Below are 23507 nucleotides of genomic sequence, written 5' to 3' on the forward strand. Positions count from 1 at the left end.
CCAATGAAGAAAGCAAGGGCAGAATTATCTATTATTACTGAACTATGTGAAATGGACAGTGCCCCTTTGTTACAATCACCTAGTGACAAGTTCAGTAAGGTTTGCTGGAAATCTAATAACTTCAAATCTGCCAGGGGTCTACAGGTACCCCACTGAAAAAGGACTCTTAACCATCAATATTTGCACAATCTGATGTTCCTAAGACACCATCATTAATGTTGCTCCAGGACCATCATTGTAACTGACCTGTAGTTAGTTGGTTACCCAGGTCTAAAGACAGAATATTCCCCTGCCCCCCTGTGTCCCCCCCAATGTATATTATAATTACGGACTTGATGTAACCAACAATATAAATAAACTGCAGCCAAAGAGAGAACTGTTTAATTACAATTGCGTCACCAATGAAAATGATTCCCTGTCAAAACAAAATTGCATTCATTTTAAATGAAATAGTTTTTGCATTTCAAAATATTTTATTTGCAATATACCGGTTTCCAAAAACATTAGGACGCTGTGTAAAACATAAAGAAAAACAGAATGCAATGATCAATGCAAATTATTTAAACCCTATATTTAATAGAAAATTCTATAGAAAAACAACATCAAATGCTGAAACTAAATTTTTTTATGGTTTCTTGAAAATTAGATGCCCACTTTGAATTTGATGCCAGCAAGGTGCTTAAGCTATGCCACGGACAACAAAAGACTGAAAAAGTTGTGTAATGCAAAAAAATAAACACAACTAATTAGGTGGATTGGCAACAGGTCAGTAACATGATTGGGCCTAAAAAGAGCATCCCAGAGAGGTCTATCAGAAGTAAAGGTGGGGTGGGGGTTCACCACTCTGAACAGACTGCACAGGCAAATAGTGCAACGATTTAAGAATAACATTTCTCAAATTTAAAATGTTACAGAATTTGGGGATCTCGTCATCTTTGGCACATTATAACATGAAAAGATTCAGAGAATCCAGAGAAGTCTGTATGCAAGGGACAAGGCCTGAAAACCTATACTGGATGGGGTGATCTTTGGGCCCTCAGGCAGCACTGCACTAAAAACAGACAATTCTGTAGTGGACAAACTTTGGTTCTGCCCAAAGTATCCTTCAGAGTATTGCTTATTTTCCAAGTGCCTTTTGATGGTGCAGGAAATTGTACTCACTGACACCTTGGCTTTCTTTGCAATTTCCCTAAAGGAAAGACATACACTTTTATACATTGGGGAGAACAAGTATTTGATACACTGACAATTTTGCAGGTTTTCCCACTTACAAAGCATGTAGATGTCTGTAATTTTTTTATCAAAGGTACTATTCAACTGTGAGTGACGGTATCTAAAACAAAAATCCAGAAAATCACATTGTATGATTTTTAAGTAATTAATTAGCATTTTATTGCATGACATAAGTATTTGATACATCAGAAAAGCAAAACTTAATATTTGGGACAGAAACCTTTGTTTGCAATTACAGAGATCATACGTTTCCTGTAGTCCTTGACCAGGTTTGCACACACTGCAGTAGGGATTTTGGCCCACTCCTCCATACAGACCTTCTCCAGATCCTTCAGGTTTCGGGGCTTTCGCTGGGCAATACAGATTTTCAGCTCCCTCCAAAGATTTTCTATTTGGTTCAGGTCTGAAGACTGGCTAGTCCACTCCAGGACCTTGAGATGCTTCTTGTGGAGCCACTCCTTAGTTGCCCTGGCTGTGTGTTTAGGCTTTTTAATCCATGATGGCGTAGTGTGTTACTAATGTTTCTCTTTGAGACTGTGGCCCCAGCTCTCTTCAGGTCATTGACCAGGTCCTGCTGTGTAGTTCTGGGCTGATCCCTTACCTTACTCATGATCATTGATGCCCCACGAAGTGAGATCTTGAATGGAGCCGCAGACCGAGGAAGACTGACCGTCATTTTGAACTTCGTCCATTTTCTAATAATTGCCCCAACAGTTGTTGCCTTCTCACCAAGCTGCTTGCCTATTGGCCTGTAGCTCATCCCAGCCAGGACTACAATTTTATCCCTGATGTCCTTACACAGCTCTCTGGTCTTGGCCATTGTGGAGAGGTTGGAGTCTGTTTGATTGAGTGTGTGGACAGGTGTCTTTTATACAGGTAACAAGTTCAAACAGGTGCAGTTAATACAGGTAATGAGTGGAGAACAGGAGGGCTTCATAAAAAAAAATTAACAGGTCTGTGAGAGCCGGAATTCTTACTGGTTGGTAGGTGATCAAATACTTATGTCATGCAATTAAATGCAAATTAATTATTTAAAAATCATACAATATGATTTTCTGGATTTTTAGGTTCCGTCTCTCACAGTTGAAGTGTACCCATGATAAAAATTATAGACCTCTACATGCTTTGTAAGTAGGAAAACCTGCAAAATCGGCAGTGTATCAAATACTTGTTCTTGGTCTTACTTTGTAAATTGCTATTTTCTTGCCATTATGATAGCAATATACTACTTCCTGCAGTACAATACTTCATCCAAATAACACATATGAGTGTGCAGTGTTCCCACACCGTTTTTATACATACAGAGTAATCAACAACTTCCAAGGCTTAATTTTTATCCACTTTTGGAGAAGTTGTTAACCCATTACTTGATCCCTGAAAAAGGGCTTTTTAACTCTGAAATGTACATTATTTTTCAGTTTTTGGTAACATTTGGTAATAAATGTATTTACCTATTTGTAATTATGGCAGGTTTGGTATACACTGATATAAAATACACCTAGAATACTGTTTGTACTGTAGATCTATCATTGCAGAATAGATTGTTTTTTTCAGAATTCTTTACTGTTGCTGTGCTGGTGTCGCAATTCCATTGCATGTGCTCAGGAAAGGTAGAGATGAAAGATATCTTTCAACACAGTGACAATTCTGAAGTAGAGGATATTTTTACAACACATAACCAACTTTCTAGGCTAAAACACACACAATTTTAGTACTTTTGTCCCCCGTTTCCCCAACCTTGCATGCCACTTACTAATTCTAGTGTTTGGAAAATCTAGCAGTGCATTTACAAAGTGTCTCAGAGTGATATTGCTGATCTATGATTACTGTTCAAGTCACTATTGGCCATGTATTTAGCAAAGGGCTGCTTAATCCTGTTCCTTGAGTTTTATTATCTTGTATGTTTTCTCTCCAAACCATTTTTTTTTTATTATTAGGATCATATGTGTTAAATTAGGGTTGAAGAGACAATCTACAGCCGAGGACAGCAGCTTTCCAAGAACACTATTAAGCAGCACTGATTAGCATTATGGCCAGGGATTGGTGGTTCCAGCTGATTTATTATTATTCATTTTAGTTTTAGTTTGTCACATTTAAAATTGCATGACAATAAACTTTGACATTTTAAACCACCACACTATAAATAACAAGTTGGCATTGTTCTAATGAATGCACTGCTTATTCCAATTTATTTTAGAAATATTCTTAACAGCGGAATAAAACTCCAATGTTTTTTACATAGTTGTTTCAAGATTGACTCAACGGCTGAACAAGTTGTTGTGACAAAGATACACTAATCTTGAGAGTCCCTTGGCTATGGATAGCAAAACTCTATCTTGAATAAAACTATATTTTTGCAACATGCAAGTATGAGATTCCAAGGTATTTAAATCTTTTGATAAAAAAAAAGATATATTCTATCTTTTATCATATTTGCTAATCAAATAAAATAAAATCATACTGATTGTTTAACTTCTTTATTATTGGCGCCCAATAGGCTCTGTGCACAAGCGTATGGACAAACTTCCGCTTTAGCCAGATGTCGGCATATCAGTTTCTGGTTTACTTAAGGCAATCACTCACGTTGCCCAAAATTTCAGTTTTTAGTAGATGTCTCCAAGACCTGCCTAAAACAAGCATTAGTGATGTCCATCGAATTGTCGATGCCTGGTCCCCTGCTCCAACAAGCAAGCGGAACAAGGGATTCAAACTCTACGTATCGAGTTATCTGCACAACTACGAGGGTAAGTAGTTTACTGTGGTGTGCCGGCCGGCTATCAGCTAAGCTAGTTAGCGATGTGTTCCTTTTTAGTGTAGTATTAGGCAGGACAATAGAACGCATAAAAATTTACCCTAGCCTCAAAACAGCAAAAGAACGCTGGCTGAGCTGTGAATTGAAACAAACCTTCATTCAGCCTCTTCTAACCAGAATGAAACTTAAAATTCCACAGCCTCAAAAAAGCGCCAAAACGAGTCTCCTCTTTTATTTTACTATTGTAACCTCATTTCACAACGTAACCTCATTTCACGCGCTTAAACCTGCGTTACGTGGAAGTATATAAAAAATCGCCTTTTCTGACTATTTCTAGTCTAGCGTTTGAAGTCATTGAATGGCGCAAGCCATTTTTTATTACAAAGAGGACATTCTCCAGATTAAAATGATGCCCCACTTGTACCTTGAAACTTCAATGAGTCACGTACATTATATATATTTTTTTCGTACAACAGCATCACTCATCTTGTTGTGAGTTTAGATGTTTACTAATGCGGATGAGTATTAGTAAGTAAACCGGAAACTGCAATGCCGACTGCTAGACAAAAGCGTAAGTTCCTCACTATGCTGGTTGTCAGGGAAATTTCTGAAACCTGATGCATTCTTACTGAGTAAAGGACCGAGTCCCATTGTTTAGATAAATAGAGGAGTGTGGGAGAGGGGATCTGGTTTTTGTCCTAGGGGGCATTCTTGATTGGTAACAGTGGATTATAGGGTCAGTCATCTACCTATCTGAAGGTTGTCCAGATGCTTTAAGTTCCACTTAAGGGTTGAGAAAGTTAACCAGATGAGGGAAGACAACATGTCCCTTGTGTCAAGCCCAGGACATGTGATAGAACAAAGGGCATGTGTTTGATTGACCTAAGACAGATGGGCAGCATCTTACCACACCCCTTTTTCCCTCCTTATATACTGATGATTTTCCTGTACTAATTTAGAGATTATTCATTGTTACTTTGTAACCTGTGTATACTCTCCTTGCAAGAATAACTGTTTATTGTGCATTTGAGAAACAATTACAATCAGGAAATAAAGTTATAAACACTGTTTGAGCTAAATGTGAGTAAATAACAGCGCGGTCTGACCAGCCATTGTTACGTTACTTGTAGCTAGGCATGCTAATAGTGCGTTCTAAACATGACGTTCTAATCACACCAGTGTGATCGTACGCTTCAGGGACCACTCTAGCCTGATCACACTGGTGTGACCGTACGCGTCAAACGGTTAAGGTTGATTCAATGGGAGTCTATGGAGAACTCATAGAATGAGTCAATGGGGAAAGAAGGGGAGGCAATGAGGAATTAATTGGGGTCAGTGGGTAATGAATGGAGGTCAATGGGTAATGAATGGAGGTCAATGGGTAATGAATGGAGGTCATGGTGAATGAATGAGAGTAAATTGGGAATTAATGACAATGAATTAAGAATAAATGGGTGCCATGGTGGTGCTGGAAGGAAAGAACCCCCCCATTTCCGCTTGCAGATATATTTATTTCTGTATTCATTTATACCCATATTCTTTTATTTTTGTATTTATTTATTTCCGTATTCTTTTATTTCTGTATTTATTTATTTCCGTATACTTTGATTTCTGTATTATAATTTTTTCTGTATGTCCTTGTCCTTAAGCTAATGAGGGGGCGGGACTAACAGTCAGATGTAGCAATCAAGCTCAGAGCAGCAGATAGAATCAGACAGTGAGGATGGTGAGTGCTGTTTTAAATACTTGGTGCATTTCTATGTTTCCAATCACTATTTGTAGTTTAAGCACATGCATCGTTTGTGCATAGGTGACATGAATATTGATTTAAAAACCGAGAGGAGTTTTCGGAAAAACACAACATAATTTTTGCCAAGTGAAATTGGTCTGTCTCAGGAGTCCTTGCATTGAAATGGGTTAATCTCAGTGCCGGTGCATAGGACCAGACTTAATTTACTTAATTTATGCGATCGTATTTTCCCAAAACTACTCTCAGTTTGGACCTATGCATTGGCGTTGAAATCAACTAGTTATCTCCATCAGAACCCCCGTGAGAGACCTGCAAAGATTTGCCATTTTTGTAGCCAATTCACTTGGAGAAAAGGACCTTGTCTTTTTCCTCCTCTGGGTTTTTCTATAGGCTAACTGGCATACATGGTCAAAGTAGTATCCACTCTCAAAGATCAACCATCCAGCACACAACCTTGGGGATGGACTCATTCTAAAGGGGAGACCTAAAAGAGTGTTCCATGATTTCAATGGTGTGATTTGAATGTTCCAACAAATATAGATCTACATATTCGGGGTTTGCCCTAACTTCATTCCTGTCTCAGGCTCAGTAATTGAACCTTGTGTTTTTCTGCAGTTTGGCTCAGGTCTCTTCATAGCTTTGAACTTTATTCATGCCTTTTAATGAAGCTGTTAGACACTAGTTCAGCACCAGGATTAAAAACGAGTTATTTTTAACGTCAAGTCAAACAGCAGCAGCCTACCAAGCTTCTAACCATTTTTGTAGTCTGCAATGTAAGACAAAATTACTGCTCATGCGTGCTTCCTCGCTACTACTGGTAAACACTGCCTTGTGTACAGTAAGCTACTCTTGAGTCAGTCCGCATGGTATTATAACCAGCAGTTAATAATGCAATTATTTTCCAAAAATCCCTCTTGGTTTCTCTGTAGGCTAACTGGCTTAGATTTGTACTGGTCAAAGTAGTACTTTTACCAGTGCTCATTGCTATCTGGGATTGTTGTTATTAAATAATTGAATTCTAAATACTAATATCTATGCGCCAGTCTTTATTATTATATTTTTATGTATGAATGTATTTATTGATACATTTATTTATTTATTCATTTAATTCTAATTTTGGCAGGTTTGGTCCTCCATATGATGCATCCACCCCTGACAGGACTGGAATGTCAACACAAGCCTCCATTGCCTGAACACCTTCCACTGCCAAGCTGAAAAATTATTCTCAATTGGGATGAAAATGGGGAATATGGTCATGTAAGGTGTTGAGGAAATGAAGGAGATGAGTCGTGGAATGGTGGTGGAGAACCAAATTGTGGCTCATAGCTGTGAATATGTCCCCATGTACCATGCATTTGGAAAAAATTGGACCCCATCACTTTTTCCATGTTTAATTATGTTACAGCCTTATACTAAAATGGACTGATTTTATTTAACCTTAGGATGACATGCGCCCTTGGACCATGCCTCAGAACTGATGAGTCATGGCTGTTCCCACATAGATGCACAGTAGTTACACCTACCAAGTTAGTATGTTTGGCACAGTCAAATAAAGCAGAGTGTTTCACAGTAGTTAAAACAGTTACAAACACGTAACACTTCAAACTAATTAATGAATGACAATTTAAATTGAGAGGGTATGTTCAAAATAAATAAATCCTGTCATGGAATGAATCAAAACCAAATCTACATATCCGCACCATTTGAATAGATACAATGACATTTAAAATGCATCTGTCAATTATAAATTATTAAAAGAAATAAAAACAAAAATATTATTACAAACGACTACTACAACCACTACCTGAACCTTTTTTGTATATACATTTTTGTATAAAAAAATAAATCTGAAGCAGTTTGGAGTTCCTGGCCCAGTGAAATTGTGGTACAGTCAGGTGGTCAACATGAGTTAATAAATGACTAAGAAGTGTGCCAGACTTTGCAGTCCCAAGATAAAGATGGGAGGGGGTAATTTTGGCAGGCAGGAAAATGGCTTTGGCGAAATTACCACCCCCACCCCCAAACATCCTTAACATATCCACAAATGTTTTTTTTGTGGCACTACTGAGTTTGGCAGGCAAGAATATGTTCTTATCCTAATTTGACTCTATATTTACAAAAGGAGCTTATGAATATAATTTATAAAATAAACATTTCAGAGCAATGATGGCTGAATTATTATCCTTACACTTTAGAAAACAGTAGTCAAATACGAAATGGGAGATATAACCTATTTTGCCAACAATTTGTTTATAGTAATACACTTAGCCAACCAAAAACTGCAGACAGTTCCTTCCCACATGATCAGCCTGCCTTAAAAAATCGAATGCAACCACGATCTACATGCCTTAAAATTCTAATGATACGTAGCCTAACGTGCTCATCGATTTCTGCCTTGATGTACACAATTAAATTAAACCTTTTTGCTACGAAATCAGTGAAATATGTAGGCTACACTTTTGTAGATGTATTGATTGTATAAGTTAGTGAACTGTTATAAGCTGTTGTAACCAATGAAGCAAAATATTAATTGTTTGTAATATGAGCTAAAATGGAAGGTGCAAGTAGGAGAATAGGACACCCTGTTCAAGCGATTGCCGGGGAGAGAAAGATTTAGTATGTCTGTCTTGTGAGAAACAGGTCACAGGTCAGAGACACACACACATAGTCGGACAGACAACACAGAAACCAGAAGGGGGCAAGGGGGTACTTGCAGTTATCCTATAAGGAATAGAACTGGGATTGGGCCAAGGGCACACTTGCTTTGTAACTTAACGCCTCTATCTTTTTGGGCGTAGTACAAGTATAAAAATTATGTTTTGACTGTTGATCCTTAGACACTTGTCTCCAGAAGCTTCTGTAATAAATGGATATACGATACGGTAATTGACCTGACTCCTGGTGTTTTATTCTCCTTTCCAACAAACCAACTCGGGGATGTGTTAGACTTCAACAATTTTGGGGGCTCGGTCCGGGATTGGAAAAAAGGAGAAGGAATTCGATCTGGTCCAGACAACTGTGATGGCAATTTCTAAAATCCAAGTAATTCTATGAAAATGGTAGGTAAGACAGGAGAAATCAATTGCGCAATAAACAGTTTTAATCTTGCTTGCAAGGAGAAAGTATACAGGTTACAAAGTAACAGTGGATAGTCTCTAAATAAAAACATAATTTCGACAGTATTTATTACCTAGGAAAAGGAGTGTGGTAAGATGCTGCCATCTGTTTCATGTCAATCAAACACCTTTCCCTTTGTTCTATCACACAAGTCAAATGCTATCTTCCCCCACCTTATCCTTCCTGCCATAATGTTTACTGTTGTGTTTACCCAAAGGGGCCAACTGGCCTTACTGCCCCCTGTTGTATCTTCTCCTATCCTGTCCTAAAACCCATTGATCTGCATCTGGACAGACAATAGATGTCCCCTATGCAAATACCAGATCCCACACATTCCTGTACCTAGAATACATTGTATATAGAAATTTCCACAACACAACCTACGCGAGATTCACAGGTTCCAAGCCGGCTCATGATAAAGGTAAGCAGAGCCTGTTATATCTAAATCTGCATATTGGCTATGAACTCAATTTTTAACCTGTGGAATACGTATTGGGATACTGGTTTAAATTCAGGAGGTCAGAGGAACGGTCTGTGAGTTAGAGTCTCACTGTAAGTCATGTTAGAGGCCTGTTACCGGTGTGTGAGTTAGAGGCTCACTGTAAGTCGGGTTAGAGGCCCGTTAATCGTTCTGGGGTTGACTACCCTACGCCACTTCCCGACGGGGACGGTGGAGAGTTGCGAGTTAGAGTCTTGGCAACCAGTCGGGTTAGAGGCCCGAGGACTTAGGGGCACCTCGAAATACTTATTGTGTGTAAAGGTTCAGCTAGGTTAGAGGCCCAGGGAGTTCGGAACTCCCCGAATTTTTATAAGAGAACTGGGTTCAAGTCCCAAAAAGTGTTGGGTCAAGGACGCGTTAATCATTTGTTAATTATTCTGAGTCTGGGACTCACAGTAACATAAGTCAGGTTGAAATGGATGGGGAGTTTGAGAGAGAACTGTTGAGAGAAGTGTTGAATTGTTTGTTGTCAAGGAGAAGTGAGGAGTAGAGTAAATTATGCTTTAAGAGAATTCCTGTCTGTTTGTAAGGAAGTGTGTGAAAGGAGACTCATTGGGAGTGATGCGCATAGTGGATAAATTGACAGTAGATGATAGTGATATTTGCTCGAGTTCTAGAAAAGGGACGTCTGGATAGATTGGAAGAAGGGTTAATGAAGAAAATAGCCAGATAGACAAAGATTTAGTGGGAGATGTGCCACGAGAAAGTATTCAACAGTGGACAAAGGTTTTGGTCAAGTTTTGGGTAATTATTTGTGTAAATATAGTTTTCTTTAAAGTGGTTTCATTCAATTGTTTGAAAATATTGTAAAGGTGGTCTGTTGGTTAAGTTTGAATGAGTCCAGTTAAAGGATAGTAAGAGGAGTCAAATAGATAAGACGGCTTTTGGCTGCCATCCCAGAAAGTAGGGAGTAACTCTAAGCATCCCAATCCAGAACACAGAGACACTCTAGCAGACAGACACACCAAATGAAATTCAGGGAAGTAGATTCCCAATGTTAAAATAAATCAAAATAGAGCAAAATCAGGTTCTATATTGTAATATTAAAATGGCAATTGCTTTCCCATTCCAATTGGAGAATTCTGTGTACACGAAATTGTATGAAAATTGAGCTCATCTAAATTATGAAACACGACAAAGACATGTCAAATTAGAATCAACTGGCCAGTGTTAAATGTAAAGAAAATGAGTGCAACATTTATGAAACATTGGTAAAATAGTAATTCCCAATTTAGGACATTTATAAGAGATAGCCATTAGATTGGGGTTTAAAATTGTTGATTAACACATAACTTTAAATTCAGTAAGTTAATGCTAAACTCTCCAGTCAAGGTTTTAACTTTGTGTTGTGCAAGATTCCATCTTTGTTTCTCACAGAGTAGGAGTCCTGAATCCTGCAACCCTGATACACCTTGTCCAATTAAGGGGTACCTCACACAGATGGCCCAGATCATTCTAAGGCCAAACCAAGCCCAGACCTTTGAGAGACTGCCTTGGGTTCAGAATAAGAATATTGGACACTGATGGTTCCTGCTGCACCACAGTCAAGGAGAGGGTGGAGGAATGGAGAGACGCATGCAGAACAAAGAGGCTCCTACATCCATGACTGTAACAGCCAGGAGCCACTTGACTGGACATGGGAAAATTAAGGAGGAGAAAAAGGGAGGAGAGATAGAACCCCCAGCATATGAAGATGACCTTGTACTTGGTACAGAGCGGGCACCATTATATCCAGTGTTACGTTTAGAGAAGGGGATATTGTCTTTAGACACACAGAACAGCAGGCCCATAACTCAATTCACAGGAAAGCAAGATAAGAGAAAGTTGAGTAGGAAGGCGGAGTCAGAGAGCGAGACAGATGCTGAGGGGGAGGTGAAACCGTTCAAGAGATAGAAAAAGGGGTCGCCACTAGGCAGAGCCCTGACGACACTCCTTTCAGTCAGGTGGTCGGGCGCATAGCCACGGCCCTGAGGGGACGATTTCCCTTGCCCGCTGGGGCCCCGATGCCCAAGTTACCTTGGGAAAAAGAGCAACACCCTAGACAGTATCTAGAAGTATGTAAAGAAGCATGGGCCAAACACAGAGGGCACCACCCGGGGAAGGGGGGTCTGCAGCAGGAGTGGTTTAGAAGGGCGGTCTTAGAGGGACTTCCAGAGAAATTAAAAGAGGCAATGATGGCAAATCCTGACTTGCCGGGTAGTGAATCACATGTATGGGAAAGACACATAGTGCATCATTTACAGAGGGCTAAAGATGAGGAGACAGAGAAAGACAAACAGATACAGGGACTGAAAGAGAACCTGTTGCGCTTACAGCTGGGTGAAGCCAAAGGGAGGTTCAATGAAGGGAAAAAGAAACACAGACAGATGGCAGCCCTAGGCTCGAAAGAACCTGACACACCCGACTTATACCCTGTTCCCACATGGGCACCCCAACCTCACGGTGGCCGGGGGGCATTCACCGCGCCCTATCGATCAGGGAGGGGAGGTTATGGCAGGGGGAGAGGCGGGGTAGAGGCAGAGGGGCTCCAGGAGCCCAAGTCCCATACGGAGCCTGCTTTACGTGTGGTGACCCGAACCACTGGTCCAGAGACTGCCCACAGAACACTGCAAGAGGCAGAGGATACCCAAACCAGGGGGCAGCTTCAGTTCCCAACCCACACGCAGTCCCACCACCTAGTGCAGCTGGACAATACCCACTCTCTTATGAGGGAGGGTGGGACCAGGCATGACGGTCTACAGGGAGGGGAGGGGGCAGCGGGGGAAGGGCAGACCCTATGCTGTCCCTGAATGTCGACGGGAAGGATTTCTCCTTTCTGGTTGACACAGGTGCCACTTTTTCCACCATCACCGCCCCTCCCGCTACAGGACTACTATCCTCCAAAACAGTGGAAGTTGTGGGGTTTGAAGGAGTGGGACAGACTTTGCCAGTGACATTTCCTCTTAAAACGGTACTGGGTAAACAGGCCCTCAGCCATCCGTATGTGGTGTCGACAAACACACCAGTGAACTTATTGGGGAGAGACTTGTTGATAAAACTGGGGGCTAATATCTTATGTTCTCCAGATGGACTAACTGTCACGTTACCAGACAGGACATCGGCGGTGTGCGGACCTGAAACCACACGCAAAGGGCAGTACCTGGTACAACCGGTGAAGGGAGAAATAGCGGAGATATACTGGGGACTATTGACACCAGAAAAGCCGGACAAACAGGGCATTTTGTCCCAGTACTTCAAGTGGAGGCCGTGGATCTCCCTCCGCGAGCCGTACTTTCCTCCGCCAGACCCCCCACATGTAACCCTATTTTATGATCGGCAGGGCGATGAGGTGTATAGAGAGGGGTTTGGGGATGCAGTGTGTGGGGACACGTGGCAGGTGGGGTCTAAATTCATATATGTAGGCCCTGAAGGGGTAGCGGCAGATGTACAGTTGACAGAGGAGCAGGATCAGTGGTACATGATGGCGGAGGAGTCCGTCCCACATGTGTCACTGGCCCTGCATCCTAAACACCAAGCAAAAGACCTGGGGCCCATGGTTAAAAGGGCAGTCGAATGTACTGATTGGACACTCACTCAGGCGCCAAACGTATGGTACTCACACAGCTGTAAGACTAAAAATGGTTCACCTGCATTGACCTGGCTAACGCTTTTTTCTGTCTCCCACTAGCAGAGGAACTTCGTGATATTTTTTCTTTCACACATAGGGGTCGGCAATGGCGGTACACGAGACTACCACAGGGGTTTGCGCTTTCCCCTGGTATATTCAACCAGGTACTGATAGAAGCGCTGCAGGGATGCTGCCTGCCGACAGGGGTAACTTTGGTCCAGTACGTAGATGACCTGCTGCTGGCGGCCCCGACGGTGTTCAAGGTGTCAAAAAAAAGCTACAGCTGGTAAGGACGCAGGTCTCCTTTTTGGGCAGAGTAATCTCGCAGAAAGGAGCGGGGCTTTCCCCAGCTCACCGCACAACCATCCTCCACCATCCTAAACCCACTACTGTTCAGGAAATGCTATCATTCCTGGGGCTCACGGGGTACAGCCGCAATTACATCCCAAACTATTCAGGGCTCACAGAGCCACTTAGAGCGCTAGTTAAGGAGCAGGGAATGTGTAAACTTAAAGCCACTCTCAATTGGACTTGCCCGGCCGACCAGGCCTTCACTTTGCTGAAACAACCACTAGCCACCGCAGCTGATCTGGCCATACCCGACTACACAAAACCCTTTTTTCTAGATGTTTCTGAAACAGGACAAGTCATGAACGGGGTCCTGTTTCAGAAAAAAGGGGGAGAAGGCCTTGAGAGAGACGAGCTAGTGAGACATCAAAAGGGGGCTTCCCCACAAGAGAAAACAATTTGGCAACAGAGAGGAGCAACAGAGACGAGCGGGCTCTGGAGAGGGCCAGACGGTAGAGTAATACTTCCACCAGCCATGCGGGGAGATACATTTGCTGAAGCCCATGGGTTGGGCCATGTAGGGCCAGCACAGATGTTGAGGAACTTGTGCCATTGGTGGCACCCGTTTATGGTAGACATGGTATGTAACTACACTAGGACATGCACCATCTGCACTCACCACAACCCAAAACCGACGATCAAACTTGAGATGGGGGCGTTCCCCATGACTACGAGACCTGGACAAGAGATAGTGATAGACTACACGGACATGGGGGAAACTGTACGGGGGTGCTGCTACATGTTAGTGTGTGTGGACATGTTCACAGGGTGGCCAGAAGCCTGGCTGGCAAGAAGGGAGGACAGTCAGACAGTGATCAAGTGTTTAGTGAACCAGTACATTCCCAGACACGGCTGCCCAGAGAAAATTAGGTCAGACAATGGGACTCACTTTAAGAACAGTGATTTACAGAAGGTAGAGAGCTTATTGGGCCTAAAACATGCTTTTGGCACTGTATACCATCCACAGTCCCAGGGAAAGGTAGAAAGGATGAACCAAAACTTAAAAAACAAGTTGGCTAAGATATGTGCACAGACTAAATTGAACTGGGTGGATGCACTGCCACTGGCACTCATGACGATTCGATGCTCGTTAAATCAGACCACTGGGTTCACCCCATACGAGCTGCTGACGGGGAGACAGTTTCCAGGACCAGCCGCGGGGCCTGCGGTCCCGGAAGGGGAAAAGTGGCCCAAAGATCACAGAGTGTATTTTGATGAATTGCGAGCTCTCATTTCAGAATTCACCAATAGAGTCGGAGAACGGAGGGACCTGCACCCGCGGGACCAGAACCTGCCCCAGGCGGAGTGGGTGTTGCTGAAGGTCATCAAGCGAAAGTGGTCGGAGCCAAGGTGGACGGGTCCTCATCAGGTGGTGGAGAGAACGAGCCATGCGGTCCGCCTGAGGGACAAAGGAGAGACCTGGTACCATTGGAGCCAGTGTACACCAGCGCAGGAGCCAGGGAGATCGCTAACCGACCTCATCCAAACCGGGAAGGAGGAGCTTTCCCCAGTGTGGACGGAAGGAGGACCAGCACCAGCCGGACCGGTGCCAGGAGCGGACCCCAGGACACGGCGGGACTACGAGCGAGAGAAGGAGACAAAGGACAGCGCCAGGGGAATAGACTCTTAGGGGAAGGAACTGAAGAATACTGTAACAAAAGGGGGTATAGGACACCGAGTGGCCACCACTCGTACCAAGATGATAGGGTCACAGAGATAGGTCTGGGGAGATGATAGTAGAATGAAGTGGTACATGGACATTGGTGGAATAATGATGTGTGTTGTGTGTTGTTACAGGTTTCCCAGGTTGGCATTGGGTCTTCATTCCCCCAGCGAAGAGGTTTGAGACCCCACCTGAGGACACCTGTTTGAGGAAATTTGGGGGATTGAATTGGACTATGTCAAGGGGTCGCATACGAGCATTCTGGGATAGATAATCTGCGATGTTCGGCCAGTGGAGAGGTTTGATAATGTCTGTTCATTTATCGCTTTCTACATTTGGTGCTATAATGGTTACTTGTGGGTGTTGTTGTATCCCATGCATAAGAGGGCTTGCCATGAGAGTGATCTCTACAGCCATGCCTCTACTGGAGCAGCATGACCCGGGAGAACTGGAGCTTGGCGAATAGGGGTGATCTCTCTGGGGAGAGATCAAAAGGGGGAATTGTAGATGTATTGATTGTATAAGTTAGTGAACTGTTATAAGCTGTTGTAACCAATGAAGCAAAATATTAATTGTTTGTAATATGAGCTAAAATGGAAGGTGCAAGTAGGAGAATAGGACACCCTGTTCAAGCGATTGCCGGGGAGAGAAAGATTTAGTATGTCTGTCTTGTGAGAAACAGGTCACAGGTCAGAGACACACACACATAGTCGGACAGACAACACAGAAACCAGAAGGGGGCAAGGGGGTACTTGCAGTTATCCTATAAGGAATAGAACTGGGATTGGGCCAAGGGCACACTTGCTTTGTAACTTAACGCCTCTATCTTTTTGGGCGTAGTAGAAGTATAAAAATTATGTTTTGACTGTTGATCCTTAGACATTGTGCGGCGACACTTGTCTCCAGAAGCTTCTGTAATAAATGGATATACGATACAGTAATTGACCTGACTCCTGGTGTTTTATTCTCCTTTCCAACAAACCAACTCGGGGAAGTGTTAGACTTCAACACTTTCCTCTCAACAAACAAAAAAGTTGCAGTAATGAGAATCGAGAGAGTGCGCATTAACGCGAAGGGGGTGAGATTTTCGGCAGGGGGGATGATTTTGGCACAACACCGGCGCCAACTGCCAATCCATCCCATAAGCCTACATTTATTGCATGCATGAATGTCATAGCTGAATGAAAGAGGAGCATCGTGTGCAGTGGCGTTTTTTTATGTAAACAATTGGTGGGGCAAAATTTCCAAATATAGGATACAAACCAGTAAAGCTACTAAACTCACTCTTGCTACTGATGTGTTCATTTAACATGGCTCCACAAAACACTTTTAATGACAGAGCGGCTTGCTTCTACCAGGTGTTGTAGTACACATTCTGGAGAGAGAGAGACCTTCTTGTGTAATTGCTCTCCTTCTCTCTCACACACATGTAAAATGACCACTTTCACATTTACAAACCTAAATTAGGAACGCAACCAAGCTCAGAACCAATGTGCCTACAGGGCCATACGCGAACACCAATGAGCTCAACACCACCGAAGGCCACAATGAAGCGGAAATACTTTTTAGGGATACAGATTAATTCTGACAACAACCTTAATAGATGAGCATGGACACACTGACACGTGTCACAATCTTTATCAACCGATCCAGCACAAAAATATGACCAATGCACGGACAAGCACCACAAAGGCAGGATGATAAAATATGCTTTCACTCACCAAGGCTGAGGGCACACTTGAAGAGAAAGGTGGCACAGCGGTTTTTCCTCTGGGCAAACTTTTCGATGACTTTGGGAATAAAATCATGTAGCTGCTGAATCAGCTGGCTTTCGATGGACAAGATGGCCAATGCGTTGAGTCATGGCTGTCCCATGGTATTGCGAGTGAAGGTTTTTACCCTCTTTAAGGTGGAAAAGTTCCTCTTTACCCTTCCAAGTAAGCCCAATTTCACACCATTGTCCAGATGACTCCCGATGCTCTCATGTTTTGCAATCCTCTCAGATAGATGTTTCAAATCTTTGTAACCCGTCCTCGACCAAGTATCATCTCCACCAAATGGCAGACATGGAAAACAGAAGAGTGCATTCTTTTGTATGCTAACCGTTTGCCACTTTTTCTTCAAAAACCACTCCACGTTAAACCTGCGGTTACTTTTACCAGTAGTTTGAGTGATGACAATATCCCATACCTGATGGGCACCAAGTCGCTTTTACTTCAAGTTTCGCCTCCAAATTAAGGGTTTCAAACCGGTACTCGAGTATGAAATCCACTTTATTCATTTTCTCAAGTTATTTGGTGTTTGTGAAGCTAACAAGCTAGCTAAGACAATCTAGCTTCCTCGCTCTTCTTGACGACTAATGTTGGTGCCAGACTGACAGCTAATCAGGTCTGAAATACGAAATGACTCTGTAGCGGGGCTACCACCTGTCAGCCCCACTTGGCACCAAATTCATATGATCTACATTGATCACACTTACATTCTGAGAATGCATATTAATATTTTCACTCGTACAATGTACATTGCATTGTGAGAGAGGGGCTAGCCCCACATTCACGCTTAGCCTATGGCCTACTACTGCAAACTTGAATCATCAGAAAGCATTCTGAAGCAGCAAGGCATGAACATGAAATAAAATCCTAACACAAATGATTTGCAATTTAGGAAGATGCTATATTCATAGATAATAAATTATACGAAGTCGTCTATAAATAACATCATTTTGTTGCAGTTCTTTCTGTGCCCCACCTGCCCCTTATGACCAGTCGCCACTGATCGTGTGAAATATAGACTACATTCAGACAATCGAATAGTATATTTAGCCCATTGAAAGTATTTATATCAATGGAATTTAAAACAATATACCTCAAACCTGAAATACGGAAAAATGCAGTCTGTCATAGGCTATAGACGTAATAATTTTGTTATTTTACCTGATTCCCCAAGAGCTTTGGATATTAAAATAATCTCTCCCCTACATGAAAGTACATAAGCCACTTTTAATAATGAAAAGTATTGGTATCGGTAATGGTATCGATATTGGTGATTCTGGCTCTGCACTACTTGGTATCGGATTGAACCCATGTCTATCACTTTGTTCATGTCTATCACTTTCCTGCCATGATCATACATAGCATCAACAAAATTCTGTAAGTCGGACAGGACCATTCCGCTCCACTGCCGGCTCTCCCTACTCCTGACCCTCCGCCGGCTCCTCCCGACCCTCCGCCGGCTCCTCCCGACCCCCAGCCGGCTCCTCCTGACCCTCCGCCGGCTCCTCCTGACCCTCCGCCGGCTCCTCCTGACCCTCCGCCGGCTCCTCCTGACCCTCCGCCGGCTCCTCCTGACCCTCCGCAGGCTCCTCCTGACCCTCCGCCGGCTCCTCCTGACCCTCCGCAGGCTCCTCCTGACCCTCCGCCGGCTCCTCCTGACCTTCCACCGGCTCTCCCTGCTCCTGGCCCTCCGCCGGCTCTCCCTGCTCCTGGCCCTCCGCCGGCTCTCCATACTCCTGGCCCTCCGCCGGGTCTCCCTACTCCTGGCCCTCCGCCGGCTCCTCCTGACCCTCCGCCGGCTCCTCCTGACCCTCTGCCGGCTCCTCCTGACCCTCCGCCGGCTCCTCCTGACCCTCCACTGGCTCTCCCAGCTCCTGGCCCTCCGCTGGCTCCCCCTGATCCTCCGCCGGCTCTCCCTGATCCTCCGCCGGCTCTCCCTGATCCTCCGCCGGCTCTCCCTGATCCTCCGCCGGCTCCAAGTTTTTGTAGTCCAGTGGTGGTTTTAGCCCGTGCTCTGGGGAACTTTTGGATGCTGAGGTGTAACCCCTGATGTTCACTAAATGCGTCAACATTTAGCATACTTTATTTTTGTCAGATATCCTGTACATATTTTTTCATATTAGGCGCATGTGCTTTTGCAAGCAAGGAGAAGATAATTTTTTCAGTCTCTAAAGAACCTGGTTTATAAGACCAAAGTGCAATGTGCTATCAAGATATAAACGCCAAAATTGCTGCCTGGAGCAGGATTGCTACTACAGCTGGATAATCTGGTCAGTTGAACATGATACTATAATTAGCTGTGGAAAATAGTTACTGTGAATTCAGCTAAGCTAGAGCAGAATGTTTAGGATAGTACAATAGTTTGATACAACGCTAGCTGACTGTTGATGTTATCTGTAAAACATGGTGGAGGCAGTGTGATGGAATGGGCATGCATGGCTTCCAATGGCACTGGGTTTATTGATGATGTGACAGAAGACAGAAGCAGCCGAATGAATTCTGAAGTGTATACGAATATATTGATGGCTCAGATTCAGCCAAATTCATGAAGTTGATTGGACGGCACTTCACTTTACAGGTAGACAGTGACCCAAAACATACTGCAAAAGCAACCTAGAAGTTTTGAAGGCAAAGAAGTGGAAAATTCTGCAACCGCCATGTCAATCAAATGATCACAACCTGATCGAGCATGCATTTCACTTGCTCAACACAAAGCTTAAGGCAAAAACACCCACAAACAAACAACAACTGAAGACAGCTGCAGTAAAGGCCTGGTAAAGAATGACAAAGGCATTCATGCATTCCAGACTTCAAGCAGTCATTGCCTACAAAGGATTCTTGACAAATTATTAACATTTTATTCATGATTGTGACTGTCTATGAAAATGGTTGCAATTCCTTAACATTTCATACAATATTTTAGTTCAACCCCTTGAATTAGAGCTGATAGTCTGCGCTTGAGCTGCATTTCGGTTGTTTCATTTCAAGTCCATTGTGGTGGTGTACAGAGCCAATATTATGAAAATGGTGACAGTGTCCTAATACAACCTGGACGTAACTGTATACCCATTGGTATTTATCAATCAATCACAATTTTTTTTTATAAAGCCCATTTACATCAGTAGTTGTCACAAAGTGTTTTTACAAACATTACAACTGTTTGTTGATAGTGTGACATGATTTTAGTTTGTTATTGATTGGCAGTGGGTTTTTTTAAATGACAAAATTATTACAATTGTGCTTTACAAAGAGTTATGTTTTGAGTTTGCAAAGAAATTTTCAACAAAACAGAAGTGTGTGGGTGAAAACAGGTAAATAGTGCTTGTGAGTTTTGGATGATTGGTCTTTAATCTGGAACTTAGCAAAGTTATTTTGTGATTATTGTTCTTAGAAGTAGTTTCAATTTGTTAGCGATTGTGAAAACTCTAAACATTATGAGACCAATATTTAAAAATTGTTTACATTTTTTTGGGAGGAGATTGTCAATACCATGTGGCCGGAGTTCTCCTTTAAACAACACGTAGTGTGTTCCAGCAGTAAAAGTATAGCACATTTACACTTTATGCATCCATGCTACATTTAAGCTTGTTTGAATTTTAATTGATAGAAACTGTCATGATTTCTAGTTAAGTTTTGGGTTTGTTTACATAACCACAACCACTGCCACAAATGTCGGTACTGTACAACCAGGAGCTATAAAATACAACCGATAATTGTATGAATTATTATTATTTCTCTCGTGTGTTGTGTTATGCGTGCCATTGACTTTTCACCAGAAGATGGCAGTAAAGTCTACCAAACAATATAGTTCTGCTTCAGCACAGAAAATGTGTCAAGCATCTGCAGGTACACTGTGTTTTGGTAGGTTTCAGCATCCATCGATGGTGACTGACAAGACCATATATTTGCACTTACAAAAATACTGTTTCTTTACATTGCGGGGAGGAAGTTCTCCACTATTCAAAAGTTTGGTGTCACTTCAAAATGTCCATGCTGTTCCATAAAAATATACATTAAATAAGTTTCAATATGAAATATAACTACATTAATAGGAATAGTAATTGACAAGGTTATAAATAATTATTTTTAATTGGAATAATAATTTGTGTCCTTCAAACTATGCATTTGTCAGAAAATCCTCCATTTGCAGCAATTACAGCCTTGCAGACCGTTGGCATTCTAGTTGCCAATTTGTTGAGGTCATCTGTAGAGAGTTCACCCCATGCTTTCTGAAGCTTATCCCACAAGTTGGATTGGCTTGGTGGGCACTTCTTTCGTACCATAACAGTTATAGCTGTTCCCACGTAAGCTCAATCAGGTTGAGATCTGGTGACTATGATGGCCACTTCATTATAGACAGAATACCAGCTGACTGCTACTTCCCTAAATAGTTCTTGCATAGTTTGAAGCTGTGCTTTGGGTCATTGTCTTGTTGTAGGAAGAAATTGGCACCAGTCAAGCATTGTCTACAGGGTATGGCATGGCATGGCAAAATGAAGTGATAGCCTTCCTTCTTCAAGATCCCTTGTACTATGTACAAAGCATTCCCAGACCATCACATTGTCTCCACCTTGCTTGACAGATGGCAACTAGCACTCCTACAGCTTTTTGGTCTGTGTCTGACAAATGTTTTTCTTTGTGCTCCAATAACCTCTAACTTTGTCTGTCCTTAACACTCTTTTCCAGTATTCTTCTGTCCAGTGTCTGTGTTCCCATCTTAATCTTTTATTTTTATTGGCCACTCTGAGATGTCTTTTTCTTTGCAACTTTAGAACAAACAATAGAACAAATTGGTCGTAAACATGCTATTGTTCAGTAACATGTCATTTCAATATCCTCTCTGAGGCCTTCAGAAGAACATTTTTTTATGCCCATGTCTTTGGGAGGGGTTAAACAGGCATTTCCAAGCAATTTGAAGTCCATCCACTTTTGTATTCATAATCTACAGAGTATTCTAAACCACTGAGAATCTGCTAGGATAGGCCTGATAGGCCCTCCCAATTTCAGCCCAAGAGATGACTGAAAGATGAGCCTCTCAGAACCCCAGGGAAACATCTACAGACATCTCTTGCCATTCAATCAATGTCAAAGTTCAGGAGTCAGCAGTAAGAGACTACAAAAAAAATCTAAACTTGGGCTTATGAGAAAGTCAGGTAAAAAAGTATATAGATACACAACTAAGACAGACATTAAAAAGAAACTGAACAACAGTGACTATTGAAGTAAAAAAAAATTGTATAACTCTGAGAAAAACAAATAATTTATTTGTATTTTCTTCACAGCAATAACCATTTGCTTTCCAGATGTTTTATTGCCTATTAGATTTTTTTTTTTTTATATTACAGTATGCATGTATCTTTTTCAGCAGATTTAACAGTAGCATTTAGCAGTCATATATTTGTTGTTTCACTTGCATTATGGCCAAATGTGCTGACCTTCCATCTGGGCTTTGTAATTTAGAACAAGCCACAGCCTCTCCTCTGCAATTTGAATTATTTTAATTATCTATATATAACAGGAATATTTGTAATATTTTAGAAATGTAATTCAATTATTGGACTATTAGACGCGCCGCCTTCGCGCACAACCATTGGCTGGTGCATGTAACTCCGGAGCATGGTGAACGCGATTAATTTCGGTGATGCAACTGTGGGCACGTGGTCAGCACGGAAATGAACCCATGCCAATTAATATTGTGGTGTACCCTTAATTCGGTCACAATAGTTTCTCTTACAATCTCACAAATACCCTTGTGATTTGTTTCTTATTAATATCAATGCAATGGTGTTTTTAACACGATTATGTTGTTGAGTTTTGGGACATTACTTCAGCTATTGATTCACCAGTTAAGCCCCGAATGAATTTAACAATTTAATTGTAACCAAGAAGAAATTCCGTGTGACATTAACTCTAGACCCGCTGTGAAAGTTCGAGAGTTTTACTCCAATACAAAATCCGTTTCGTACCAGCTAGGATGCCATATAGACTAATTACACTATATCTTTGATTTATGTAATACCCATTCCATTTTTTGACCAGAAAGGGTGGGGGCAAGCGAGGACGCAAGAGTGAAAGCGCGCATGGCTTGGGGGAGAGAAGCATGCACGCAGCAGAACAGCGACTGTTGTGTGGGACATCTACAAACCATAGTCCACAGCACAGTCTCCCCTCTTCAAGACAACATCCTATAAGCTCAACGTGGAAGCGCACTAAAACCAATAATGTGAGATTCCGACGCATACTTTGTATTATGGACGTTTAATTGCATCAACTGATACTTATTTTTAACTGCTCGTGAAATTACACAAACCAACCGATACCTGTACTGAGATGCGGCAATGTCCCGAGGAATATGCCCACGCGTAAATGTTTGGCGGATTTTCTCTGCGCTTTTTTTTCTGGTTAAAGTAACGGTTGTTGACGCTTACAGTTGTCATGAGGTGAAGACTGCTTTCCAGGTGCGACAAATCGGTCCACTGAAGTGGGTACCGGAGACACCTGGTACAGGTGAGTGTGTGCTTGCACAGTGACAGTTTTCATTTTCTATTGTGTAGTTCAAGTAATTCCACACTTTGCAGAGAATTTATGCGGACTGTTGAAAGTTTGGAACTCCGATAGAATAATCTTTCAATTGTATTGATTTCCATGAGTTTGTTAAACCAAGTTTAGCCTACAGAAATGTATAATTCTGTAGGTAAATGAGAAGTGTTAGGAATGATAAGTTTAATGAAGCTTCGGATTTGTCAACACTGATCACCAAAATGGA

General features: G+C 42.2%; 1 protein-coding gene across 2 annotated transcripts in view; it reads left to right on the forward strand.

Moving 5' to 3' along the window:
• Window positions 1-22476: 22476 nt before the first annotated feature.
• The window catches only part of LOC105018053 (glypican-5), a 179959-nt gene continuing 178928 nt past the window's right edge, over window positions 22477-23507 (forward strand). The window contains exon 1 of one of the 2 annotated variants that reach the window (XM_034291477.1): window positions 22477-23248. In XM_034291477.1, the coding sequence (XP_034147368.1) occupies window positions 23080-23248 (169 nt within the window). In that variant the 5' untranslated portion in view covers window positions 22477-23079. The remainder of the gene's footprint in view (window positions 23249-23507) is intronic. The other variant, XM_034291478.1, reaches the window with a different exon arrangement.

Source organism: Esox lucius, chromosome 3 (genome assembly GCF_011004845.1).
Source record: "Esox lucius isolate fEsoLuc1 chromosome 3, fEsoLuc1.pri, whole genome shotgun sequence".
Taxonomy (NCBI): Eukaryota; Metazoa; Chordata; class Actinopteri; order Esociformes; family Esocidae; genus Esox; species Esox lucius.